Raw genomic sequence first — 13,843 nt, forward strand, 5'->3', positions numbered from 1 at the left:
TGGCTACTACTTGCCTGGGTCAATTGCTTATCCCTGATTTATATCCCATAGTTGGCTTCTTTCTTTTAGGAACTCTGATTACTTAGAGGTGTGTGTCCCTGTGTGTCAGACACACAGCCAATCACAGACCCTTCTCCGTGTTTCCAATGCCCAGATCGAGGCAGAGAACATGGTGGATCCTCAACCAGAATAATGAACTGAGCCCAGTCTTTTGGTTTTCTATATGCACTGCAAGTTCCTGAGGCTGAAGAAGCTGGATGAAGAGATTTGAGTTCTCTGTCAGATGACATGCAAAGGAGGCCATGCAATTGAGGCCAGTGTGGGTGGCAGGGTGGGTGGTGCATGAGAAATAGAGGATGGTTTACTTACTCTGAGACCCTGAGGCCCTGGGGGGCCATCTCTGCCTTCCGGACCAATCAAGCCCTTTGGAAAAGGGAAAAAGAAGGAGAGAGTGTTACTCATGGACTTCTGTGACATGGCATATGCTCTTCCCTCTCATTCTCACTGGACAGGAACATATTACTGCATCCAAATGGGAAAGTATGGGGTCAGAGGGGAAGCACAATCCATGATCTGCCATTTACCCTAAAATATACAGTCTGATATGAGATTTTAAAGCATGTTTAACTAAGAAGACGTGAACATACTTTACAAAGGAGCAGAGTAGGACTGGCATGGCTAATGTAGTAGTTCCCATTAGGCACACAGAAAAGAGTCACCTAAACCAAAGTGTGTAACTCTAAAGTATGTCCACTCTCTCCATACTGCTGCCTCAGAAAGAATTAGCTTAGGTTTTCTGACACTTGGGAAACAAAAAGCAAAGTATTGGAATTAGTACAGAGCCAGGGAAGACGGCCCCATTGTTAAGAGCATTTGTTGCTCTTGCAAAGGCCCTAGGATTATATCCCATGACCCACATGGTGGCTGACAACCATCCATAGCATAAGTTTAAGGGGACCCTAATCCTTCTTCAGATGTCCTGAGGCACCAGGCATACATGTAGTGCACTTACATACATACAGGCAAAACACTCATTCATATGGAGTAAAAATATACCTTAAAAATAAAATTTGTGAAAATAAAATTATCTAGGAGAGGTACATGTCAATTAGAGAAGGAATGTTGAAGGCTGTAAATGATGTGTGACCACTCAGGTGGAGGTCAGCAGACATTACCAAAGCTTGATCATGTCTCCTATATATCAGAGATGTTATATTCATCTACTAAGCAATTGAGAAGATTATATAAAGAGTGAACCCTAAGGCCTCAACACTCCATCATAATTGTTCAGAACACATAAGACCCTCAACTCAAGCTTTGACTCCGTCATCACATCTTACTGAATTTTGTCCAGAAATGTCTTCCTTGAACTTCTTTTCTTATCTTAAATAATCAGTGTCACATAGGCACGGTTCCTATGGTCAAATGTTACATGACTCTTTGGTAACCAGTCTATATTTAGAACCATGATCTTTTCCTTTCTATACCTCCATATAAGTAGTAAAGTGACTCCATCCATGACGTTGCATGAATGGCATGCACAAATTCTCCTTTCTCATAAGAAAGTGGTGTATGCCATGCATTAGTAAGAGTTTCAGAACCTGCTTCATCCTAGGGAAGGGGGGGAATGTCACCATCATTCAGATGAGGGGTATCATGTGTTATTCCCAGAATATAGTTTTCTCTCCCTAGGGTTTCTGAGGTTCGCAAACTCAACATTTTTCTATTCTCTACTGAAGTCATTAAAGCCAGCTTCCCAGGTTTGCTCAATTCAATGAATATTTAAGAGGCAATGGATCTGCAGATGGGCTCTGAGGTAAGTGCCACTGGGGATATAAAGAAGGTAATGATACAAGACACAGTGTAGGCTTAGCCAATCTCCAAAAGCACTAATTTGTACATCAGTCCAGTCAACCCTCACAGCGTGATTGTGTAATGAATGATGAAAATGATAATTTTGAAGTTAGAGATGAATCAGTTGTAACACTCACAGCATGATTATGTAATGAATAATGACACTGATAATTTTCATGTTAGAGATGAATCCATTGAGTACTAGAGTCACAGGGTACTGCCAGCAAAGGTACAAATCTATATTTTGAAAGGATACCATATATTATGTAGCCAAGGCCTTTGACTTTTAATTGTGAGTGCCTTCTATGGCCACCCTGCTCTTTATCCACTCTATTCATGTCCCACTATAATATTCTTCTGAGTCTCCATTAGCAGGAACATCTCTCCACAAGTACACATTAAATTCCCATTATGTATAAACCCTGTGGATTCCAATACAAAAAAAATATTAATCCTGGCCTCAAGAAGTTTACTCCAAGCATAACAATAAATTGACTCCTAATAGCATATATCTATGCCAGTTGACCAGAGCACTGTCCAACCTTCCTCAGAGAAGCTTCTTGGAATAATGAAAGTCAACACAGGGATCCATGGCTGGGAAATACAGACTTTGTGAGCACTCAGTCCTAAAAGGAATGTTTTCATCAAATCCCTTCTCCCAAGACTTACGATATCTATGTGGAAGAGGAGGCAGGAAGATTAGACAAGCCAGAGATGGTGGAAGACATCATGGACAGTATCTTACAGGCAGGCACAATAGGACTGGTGCACACATGATCTCACAGAGACACTTGCACACAGAACACCTGCACAGATTGAAATCGGGTAAAATCCCAGGACTAGGAAAGGAAGTAGACACAAAGCTACAGCTCCAACCAAGAGTCTATTTGCAGTTGACACCTTCTGGGAAACTCAAAATCACTTTTCTCCAATGCAGTGTCACTGGGTATATCTACCATAATCCATTGTATGCCCCATGCCCAGGGTACTCTTCAAACACAAAGAGATATCATGGACTTGGGTGTACGTATGTGTGAGTGTTTGCTCAATTTGTTTGTGTGTTTGTATGGTTTTTGTTTCACTTGATGTTTTTTCGTCATTGATTTTTGAAAACATTTTTAGTTTGCTTGCCTATTTTCTTTCTTTTTGTTTATTGTTCTTCATTGAAAGAGAAAGAATAAAGTTGGGTGAGTAGTAAGAGTCTGCAAAAGGTTGCAGAAGAGGAAAGAACATGATCAAAATATACTAACACAAAGGTAATAGTAATAAAGGGAGACGGTAACACACACACACACACACACACACACACACACACACACACACACACACACCACATACATACACACACATATACAGAGATAAATGTAATTTTTAAAATACATTGTATAAAAAAATAAACCAAAAAAAAAAAAAAAAAACCCCAAGAAGTTCAGTTCTTGAATCCTGTTTCCTTTTAATAAAGCCTTTATCTAGGTGCTTCCTGAACTCTGACCAAAGTAATTTCATTATCTGCACCTTGCATTGTCCAAAGTCCTAGTCTCCAGTGACAAGATTGTACAGCACAAGAGACCATCTTCAGGACCTCGGACAGTTCTCCCAACAGCAGTTCTTGATTGGAGGAGGAACTTAGAAAAGCTTCAAAGCCCTCCCCATTATAAAATTATGATGAAGAGCGCCTAGGCTACACAGACCCGACACACAGTTCGATTTTTTTGTTCTGATTTTTAATAGCTTTTCAAGCCAGCCAATTATCATCACACCAATTCCTTCACGGTGGCAGATAAGTATAGAAATTCATTGTTTTCCAATTGTGGATCTTGAGAATCACAGAACCTAATTCTCTAAACGATTACAGAAGATAGCAATTATCTCCAAAGTTTTGACGTTAAATTGTTCTAATTACAGTTAAATCAAACACTCTCTAGGTTTCTTTAATTTTCTACCCATTACAGTATCCTAATAATGAACAGGGCCTAAAGCTTAGCATGAATCAATTTAGAGCTGCAGTTGCTTCATTTCCCTCAATAAAATACAGTGATGTAAAGGAATCAAAACCATGTTGCCTAGAAATGTAACTTTAACCCCCAACCCTGAGAGAATTCACTATTTCAAATGACCCCTATGGAGTTCACTGAATTTTTATTTAATTATCCTTAAAATCTGAACATTCACCATAAATGATCACAGGGACCCTTCATGTCCTCCTTGCAAATGGTTATTTTTCACATCATTAGGCTCTTAACAGAGGCAGAAACTAATGGCTATATGCACATATCCTCCACACAGTCAAAGCTAATTGGAGGGGTGGGGAAAGTAAATATGCATGAAGTGGTTCAACTGACATTTAAATGCCTGATCTGAACAAAAACTGTCACACCAAGAGTCTCTGACCATGGCCTGTTTGGGACAAGGGGCTCTGAATGCAGGCTGCATGATATCTGTACTCGATTCTGTGCCAGGAGCAATGCCACCTGCCTGTGTTCACTGTCCTGTGGAGAATGGTGATAACCACAGCCCCTACCCAAGTGATGGCATGGCTTCTGAAACAATTCTCTATTCAACAACAGGACAGACTATCATTTCCAGACTTGAAGGTATTAGGCATACCCGCCAATAGAAAGTAGTGACTTACAGGTGCTCCTGGAGGCCCAGGTGGGCCGTGGTGACCTCTTGGCCCAGGGGCTCCCTAGTAAGACAAGCAACAGGCATTAGTTACTATATTCCCCTCTACATGATCAGGGACACTACGACCCTTCACTCACAAGAACTTATTTCCCAAACTCCCAAAAGGCACCAAAGACATGCAGGCATTTGATTTCCAGGTGGAAATCAACTGGACATATCCCTGGGCCCCACCCCCACAGCTGTGGCCTTTCTTTTGCTACAGCTTGAATCCCCCACATGGAAAGACCCATTCCACATACCTGCTCTCCCTTCAGGCCCTCTCTGTGCACCTGGGAGACAAACAGGATTAGTGAAACTATCATCAGGTCCTCAGCAGTAATGAGCCACCCTCAACTCCATTTCAGGTATCTACTCCCACATGACATGATGCCATGATTTCTGACTCTTCTCAAATATGACCCAGCGTTTGGTGTTGATTGCTCTTTTTGGTTAAATGTTTTAATAGCATACATTAGGAACACATAATAGTGGGGTTCATGGTAACCTTTTCATGCATCTGTATAGTACACCTCGATTCCTCACTCAGCAACCACTAACTGCTTATAGATCCTGTCATCAGATGAGTTATCTATGTTTAGAGGATGGGACTCTTCCAGTGACCAGTCTCATGACCTATGAGTGCACAGGTCTCACCAACAGTGACTCACCACGGAGCCTGGCACACCAGGGGGTCCCGCAGGTCCCACATCTCCCTGCAGAGAGACAGAGGAAACACCAACAGTTATTGCTGCCACATTCCCTTTGCCTTTTCCCTGGCTCTTGCTTATCCTGAGCACCAAGAAGATCTCCGTGTTCCATCACATATCATCAATATGCTTAGATGTTCTCCTACCTCAGAGTATTCTAGAAGAGCACCCAATTCTAATCTCACCAACCAGCTCATAGGCTATCGGAAGGCATGAGAGTTTTTATTTTGTCTGAACAATACCCAGTTCTAGCTGGCTGTTGTGTGAGATTTATTATATCAACACACTGTTGTATAATGTGTGTGTCAATACACCACATCATACAACAGTGTATCAATATGACCATTCTGGGGATATCAGATGTAGTAGGCATTGTGTTGGATACAGAAACAGCAGCGATTTCTACCTTTGCTGTTGATGGTTTAGTACATGGTCAGCATTTTATCAAAAATCTGCCAAATGAGTATGAAGAAAATGCTGTAAGAAATCCCATGCATCACCAGAAAGCCATGTTCCATGTCTTCCCATCCTCCATGTGCAGGTCACCTAAATTATGTTGGCTCTGATTCTGTCCAGTTGCCCAGGCCATGAATTCCACCTTAGTTCTACACGAGACATATCTGTCAACTATGGTAATATAAAAACCCGGATCCCATGACTCCAGTGCCTGAGAGCTAAGGCAAGGACACTGCATTTAGAGAACACCCCCAGCAGGAACACTTTTCTCTTACTGAAGCAGTCCAAAGCATTACTAAGTGAGCAAATGAAGGAATGGGGCAGGAACAAAGATAAAAGCCTGATAAATCTCAGGGCCAGGTAGAAATAACTAGTGAGTGGGCATGCTTGCCATGGTCTGTCACATTTGGATGCATGTTAAATTGATGAGGCACATGCCCTCTCTGCTCTTCCTTCAGGCATCCCTTTGAGTCCAAAACCAACTTAGGTTTTTCTTCTTTGCCCAACCCCACCATATCCTATCTCTGCCTGAGGGAAAAAAAGATCATCAGTGTGTCACCAAGTTCACTTCTAGCAATTTAAGTTGCTCTTTGATTCGTGTGCATGTTTGTTTACATGTATGCGTAGAGAACGTATGTGTGTGTATTTGTGTGTGTATGCATGTACTTGCCAGAGGTTAACATGGGGTGTGGGAGTCTTCCTCAATAAGGATTTGAGACAGGATCTCTAGCTGAACACAGAGCTTCCAGTTTGGTTATTTTATTTAATCCTCTCTCCTGGGAATCTCTGACCTTTCCACCTATCAGATGCCAAGGTTACAGGGAGGGCACCACACATTTAAACATGGTTATAGTGCTTTGTCCACTGAACTTCTCCCCTGACTTCCAATTATTCTTTTCTATATCAAAAGGCTGACATAAAGCACAACAGGAAACCTGCAACTTTATAAGCAAATTTTAAATTTACATTCAAAAATAATCTAATACACAGCTTTCCTTGCTGTGAATGCATTTTTGTCTCTCACTATAATAACTTAGTTCTGCCTGACAAGAATCTTAGCTTTCTCTGAGTTATACAAGAGACACATGCACAACACACATGCATGCACGCATACACGTGCGCGCGCACACACACACACACATACACATGCACGTGCACACACACGTACACACACCTCTGTATGCCCACATCATGCATTCTATAATCTGTTCAGGCACCTTCATAACTCATGAACATACATGTCCCATGTAATCAAGCTCTTGCTCAAATAATTTAATCTGTATTTCTCTATGGATAGTTAACTTTTCTGAGCTGGTTCCATTCACTGTATACCTCTCCGAGCTTTATTAATACTTTGGTAACATATGATTGGCCCAGGCTTGTTATCGGTTTTCCATGGCTGAGATGAAACATCATACAACAAAGCAACTTGAGAAGGCAATGATTTATCCCACTTCTTCTTCATACCATAGACCATAATCAAAAGGAAATCAGGGCAGGAACTGATGCAAAAGCCATGAAGAAGTGCTGCTTACTGGCTTATTTCTTATGCATCACACACCCTGCCATGACACCCAGCACCACCACCCAGAGGTTGGTAACAACCACAGTGGGCCGGTCCCTCTCATGTCAATCATGAAATGTCCCACAGGCATATACACGGGCCGATGTGATAGAGGTATTTTCTCAGCTGAGCTTCCCTCTTTCTCAACAACCCTTGCTTGTATTAAGTTGACATAAAACTATAGTATAGCACATAACCTAAACTGTAATGGTGTGTGAATGTGCCACACGCATATGGACAGGCAACGTGATAGACAGATGAAAAATGATTCTCTGTGGCTCATTATGAGATGGCATAGCTTGTCGTTAACACAACTAAATAAAAGTAAGTGCAAATAACAGTCATAAAATAAATCAATACATGTTTAGTCACTTGTAGGTTATAATGAGATAAAAATCTCTTGGTATATTCATTTTCATTGAGCAAAATAATATCCTAGTATTAATCCATAAGAATTGTATAAATATAGCCAACATTTATTGAACAGTTTCTATTAGACCTAATATAGATGAAGTCTTTCTATGGGTTAACATTTTTTTCTATCTTAGAGATGAAGAAACTGAAGCATAGGAATATAAATTGTTAAAAAATTTAATAGTGAATATATTCAAATCTTTTCTAGAGTCATATTTTCAATTATATAAAATGATCTTTTATTTTACTGATTGAGAAGACTAGCCTCTAGGATGACCCCCATATTCTAGTACTGGTACACAATGCTGGAATCTTCACAGTACAGTGGTCACTAAGTGCCCAGTTTTATGTACAGAAGGATGCCATTGTGATTTCCACATTGAGATTCTAAGAAGGGCTATGGCTTCTACTAGGTGGTTTGTCATTTCTCTTTACTCTCGCCATGGGATCTGGGAAGCAACCTCCACTGTGAACAGCACTATGGAGAAGCCACATAGTCCCCAAAGCAACGAGGAACTGAGCTCACCAATTACTGACCACATAAGCAACAAGGGATTAGATTTTATAGCCCTAGGGCACTCTTAAAATAGCCACAGCTGACCTCAGGAGACCTGACCTGGGACAACTTATGTCTCTAAATGATTGGAGTGGAATACCATGAAATCTTGAAGCCTTTATGATAAGCTACAGGGCTTTGGAGTGATCTGTTACATAGAAATGGCTAACTGACACACTGGAGACCATCTATTTTAGTTTTCAACACAACCTAAGATGCTCTGGCCTGTATTACTGTGCATCTTATATGGTCATGTGGATTTAATCAAATCTATCGTGGGGTCTTAGGCAAAATAATATCTTTTAGTCTCTGCCTCTTATCAGTAAAAAAGAACGTCCCGATGGTTCCAATGGCTTTTTCAATGACTATGAGACAGGAAATGTCTAATAAACCTTAGATTCTCTCTCTCATAGTGAGATGAAAGGCATCAGACCATGTGAGCCTGGCTGACTTGTCATTATCTCTAGGAATGCCCCAAGCAACCTGGGACCTGGCACACAGACCATCCACCTTTGCATTTGCCACAAGAAGCAATAACTCAGCATGTCCCCAAATATGAGAGGGTAAACAATCTTCAAAATCAACAGAAAGACTCAGAATACAAGCAGCACATACACATAGGCACACGAAACATGTTTACACTACATGCATCCTTTTTTGGTCTTACTGTCCTGAACAAGTAACTTATTTTAGGATTTTACATCCCTTCAGGAGTGTATTAAAATCCTAATACTGGAATAATACAGCAATGCAAATCTCAGTTGTAAAATAAGCCAGCAGGGGAGAAAAGTTGACGCATCTAGAAGTGAAGCCTAGGTGAGCAAGAGGGAAACATAACGTTGTGCAGCCCTGTCCCTAGAAGGAGGCTTTTGCCCCTAACTTCTGTTGATTGACTCACTGAACACCACAGGTTCTTCTGCAAAACGTTCAAGGAAACTTCTTCTTTTACTTTAACTGTTTGCAGGAAATTGGTCTGCCCCAAGATGACCGTCATCCTCCTGCCAGAGTCACTCTGAGAAGCAGAGATGCAACGTTGCTGTGATCCAATCACCCCCAGTCTCCCCATCTACCTGTGTATGGGCCACCGACTCAGACTCACTTCTTCTAAATTCCTCTAGGCTTTGGTAAGAAGATCATCTGTGGTTCTCCCCCAGGTCTACCTCATTATCCTTCCTGCTGCAAAAACAGACCCACACCCACTCCCTTCACTTCTGCTCTCTGACTAGAGTGGTTGGCATTCATCTCCATCGCCTCCTGGCAAGAACCTAAGTTGCCCTTTTGGTTAAGATGCAAAATTCTAAGCACCCCATTTATGAAACTAAGCCTTGCTGGAGCCACTCCAGTGTGAAAGGATATGGTGACTAATCAGAAATGACACAGAACATTTGTACAACTGTTAGGAGGATGAAGGAAGAAACGAGTACAAAGATGTGTAGAGGTGTGTTCACAATTATTATTTTTACTTATTCATAGCATTCCTGAGTCCCAACAGCATTTTAGACAGCCAAAGATTTTAGTGTATTTGGATATTATGTGTTTTTTTTCCATTCCAGGTTTATTTTTAATGGGCATTCTTGAGGTTGAAAACAATTCACATGTGACAGGAAGCTGTGACTTGGGAGTCCCTGATGCCCAGTGAGCTTCTTCTGTGTGCACCCTCTTCCCAGAGCTTAGCGTGCCCTTCTCCTCAGTTCTGGCTTGCTTACCTTCTCTCCCTGCAGTCCTGCCACACCGGGAGGTCCAGGTCTTCCCTGGAAGAAAGAAAGCAGATGTACAGAGAGGAGTGTAAAAGTGGGCACGGGGTCTTCAAGAAAGAGTAGCCTGAACAGTTGGGCTCTTCTCGGGAGCCCACGTTCCCTGATACCAGCTTCCCAGAAAGTTTCCTTTCCTACTAGGAAGTTCTTCCTTTGGAAATCTAGATCCAGCTTCGCTATGTTGCCATTTCTAGAATCATGCTGCTATTGCAACTGGACATCACAGTTGAGAAAGCACACAAGAACACACTTTGTATAAAGATAGGAGGGTCACAGAAAGGACCTCACATAGGCAGAAGCACGAAGAACCCAGATTTGCCTTGGGCCAGAGGGCAGAGGGCAGAGTCTGATGAAGTCCTTTGGAAATGTTGGTCCTAGGGAATCTCAAAACAGAGAAGACTCTGCCTATAATTAGGCCATGACTAGAAAACTGCCATGAAGAAACCGGTGCCTAAAAAGTCGCATATGAGATGTCAAAGGCGTGTGGATACTGTTCTTCTGGTCCTTACACTGTGCCTCCTTCTTTCAGAAAGAGTAAGCAGAGATGGCAGACACAAGGGAAAGGAGTTGCCTTTTATGCTCCTGTGTTAAGCTCCTTGGGAAGTGAAAGGACTTGCAGGAGAGCCGGACAAGCTGTGGCCACCCGCCAGGAGATAGAGTGCAAGGGGAATTTGTGATCCAAAAAATGTAGCCACCTGCGCCCAGCACTCACACTTCCTTCTGCTTACTGGCAGTCCAGTGAAGCCACCATTCTGCAGTTTGCAGCTTGGCCTTCCAGAACCAAAGCCACACATGGATGCACTTTCTCATGAACAACCCCTGGGTCCATGACAGCACAGTCATGATTTCTTCATGGGTTTCACAGATCTATCACCTCATTCGTCCATATCAATACATCCTACTATACACAGCCCTGTCTCCTCCATCCGCATCCATCTATCCTGCTGGGCTCAACTCATTCTACATGCTGAGCATCAGGCTGTTTCTAACTGTTTCTCCCAGAGGTGTGTGGCAGGCACTACCCCTGTATGCTCACACCTCCGAGTAGGAGCATTATCCAAGGGCTTTACACTATAACAATTATCTTACTACCCAAGGTACAATGGATACAAAGCAGTGGGAATGTTGGAATCCCAGTGGTGTTGGAGTTTAAAGAATCTACACAGTTGAGGGCCTTGGCCTCCCACTAGTGTTTTCCATTGAGCTGGAAAGAAGCTGAGGTTTGTACAGAGACTCACGCATTGACCATGGCCCATCAGCCCCAGCGCCCACCTACCTGCTCTCCAGTCTCTCCAGGCTTCCCAGGGAATCCATCCAGGCCTCGCTCCCCCTGGCAAAGAAGGAAAATGAAGAATAAACAAATAGTGACCAGGGAACAATGTCTCTCCTTGTGGTCATTATCACAGAAAGGGGGGAAAGCCTTAGGCCCTGAAAGTCTAAGCCTGCTCAGATCCCCTCTCCTTCAGGCTCCTCAACATAGAGGAGAGCTAAGCACATGACACAGGACAGCTCTAGAATAGCTGGTAGTGAGATCAAAGTACAGAGGTGAAATACCAGAGAAATTATCATTATGTTTCCCTTGAATACTCTCCTCATCACATGAGTCTTTATGTTAGTAAAATAAATAGATACATGGTGTTTGTAGCAAAGTTGACAAAATGCCAGGTGTACTATATGTATTATCCACTCACTCAGCAAGTATGATATCCAACAGGCTCTTAGCTCTAGGAACAGACCTAAGAGCTGACCTCTGGCCAACAGCAAGCAAACCCCCAGCCATCTATCCAATCCCATTCCCATCTGCCCACATTCATAGGCAGTTGATTTGAATCTCTCGTTCCAGATAGCACCTTAGACAAGGATCCTCCTTGTAGTTTGAGGAAATGATAATTCAGATAGATCATTGAGATGCACCATCCTTCTCTCAGCCGCATGTTAGCTTCCTTTAGCTGGAATCTATAAAGGATAGTGTGTTCCATACGAGTAACCGGCTCTGTGGTATCCTCACCTGGAGTCACCACCCAGAAGGGATGTGAGAGCTCAGGTGGAAAAGCAGACACTCCAGTAGGGCTGTTAGTGCTAATATTAGGTGCCTCTTGAGCTTGTTCAGCTAGCATGCCTTCTTTCTTTCCCATATCCACCTGATTTTTTTTCTGGTTGCCCAAATCCCTTAGGGCTCAGCTTCAATTAACTTCTTTAACTTCTCCAGCTAATTAAATGCCCTATTCTGCTCCAAGGTGCGCTCACTTATTCTCCCCCACCTCGTCTCCCATAATTTGATTTGCATTTATTATTCTAGCTACAGCTTGTCCCATCCTCCATCCTATTCTGTTCCTCAGATCCACCCTAGAATCTCATAGTATAGCATCAGCTGATACTAACTGAGCCACAGAAACACAAGGAAAATTACTCTGGACTCCTTGGCTTCTCTATGGCTCTATTTTCCAAATGGCCTTTGTTTCTTTGTTTTGTGTTTTCTTTCATTCATTCTTTCTTTCTTTCTTTCTCTCTCTCTCTCTCTCTCTTTCTTTTTCCTCCAAGGGTGCCTTCTTCCTTTCAGAAGCTGTTTTTGGACATGTGGGTGAAAATTCCTGTCAGTCACTGAACTGTCTGAGGAAACCAACTACCTCTGTGACTTGAGAGCAAGTAGGGCTTTTCCCAGGAGAGGGCTCCCTAGCCCATTCCCTCTGAAGACTGCTGGCTAACTGGGAGGATGGGGGATATTCCCCTTCCTGGGGGACAAACACTGATACTTCTCCTGCCCATGTGTAATAGGAGACACAGTAGAACTGTCAACAGGGCTTTCCATGTGCTACAGTCCAGTTAATGACCTGCAGCTACCCCAGTGCCCTCCTCCCCAAATCCGATGGTTTGAACTCTGGGATTGTGCCAGGAAGTTAGCTCTCTTACCTCATGACTTTTAATTTCCTTTCATCTGCACCCAGGCAAATGAAACCGCCTCAGGTGTTTTCTATCTTCTAGAAGTATTTAGTATGTCTTGAACATTAATTTCTACTTTCAAGAACTGTGTAGCAATTCTAATAGAGAGATAGAGAGCCCCCTTATCATAGGAAGCTCTGGCCATGGAGATAAGTAGTGTCTGCATTTTTTTCTTTCTGCCCAAAGGTTCTAGATCTATTACTATGCCTTATCTCCTTTCTATTCCTTGTCATGTCAGCAGGCCTGCATATAGACACGTTAGAAAGCCTGGACTTGGAATTTAGATGATATTTGATCAAGCTGAGTATGTGGAGGTGGAAGCAATTCTGGGTATCCTGACCCTAAATCCTCCACCAATTTCCATTACCCCAAGCAACATGCTTATGGGTTCCCTTTTGATATCTAAGTAAAATGAGTTGTAAGAGTGTTAGTGACCATGGGCCTCATTCCTCATCCATAACTGGAATTAGACCTGTGTCCAAAGTCACAAGGATATAACCATGTGACAGAAACACTAAAAAAGCAGGAACTCCTGAATTCCAGTGCAGAATGCACTTGGACCCTCCCCAGAACTCACAGCAAAGGTAGGTCTGAAAACCAAGTAGCCATCTATAAGTTCTTCCTCAAAACAGAAGGCTCCACCTAAGTCCCAAGTCCTCTATTACTTGTGTCTTCATATCTGAAGACCGAATTGAGTGGTCAAAGTCCAGATTTAGCTCAAACAGGAAAGAACAAATATGGGGCAGACCTGCAGGACACCTGGACCTTGTCATCTTAGTAGTCTGCAACAGATGCATCAGGCAGCAAGCAGGAATACAGAGAGAGACATCCATTAGAGATGAGTAGAAATGCTGAGAAATGCAGATGAAAGACCAGGAAGTAGCTGACCGGAAAGCCAAGCACTGGGGTAGAGAGCAAGTCAAAGAAAAGAAAG

General features: G+C 42.6%; 1 protein-coding gene across 1 annotated transcript in view; it reads right to left on the minus strand.

The window, feature by feature from the left end:
* Positions 1-13,843, minus strand: part of COL22A1 (collagen type XXII alpha 1 chain) — a gene marked incomplete at its 5' end in the record, with an annotated part of 192,663 nt that overhangs the window by 121,517 nt on the left and 57,303 nt on the right. The window contains 6 exons of the mRNA XM_080939438.1: positions 370-423; positions 4,487-4,540; positions 4,779-4,808; positions 5,187-5,231; positions 9,922-9,966; positions 11,246-11,299. Coding sequence (XP_080795564.1) covers positions 370-423; positions 4,487-4,540; positions 4,779-4,808; positions 5,187-5,231; positions 9,922-9,966; positions 11,246-11,299 — 282 coding nt within the window. The remainder of the gene's footprint in view (positions 1-369; positions 424-4,486; positions 4,541-4,778; positions 4,809-5,186; positions 5,232-9,921; positions 9,967-11,245; positions 11,300-13,843) is intronic.

The sequence above is a fragment of the Micromys minutus genome, assembly GCF_963924665.1.
Source record: "Micromys minutus genome assembly, chromosome: 27".
In the NCBI taxonomy this organism is placed as follows: domain Eukaryota; kingdom Metazoa; phylum Chordata; class Mammalia; order Rodentia; family Muridae; genus Micromys; species Micromys minutus.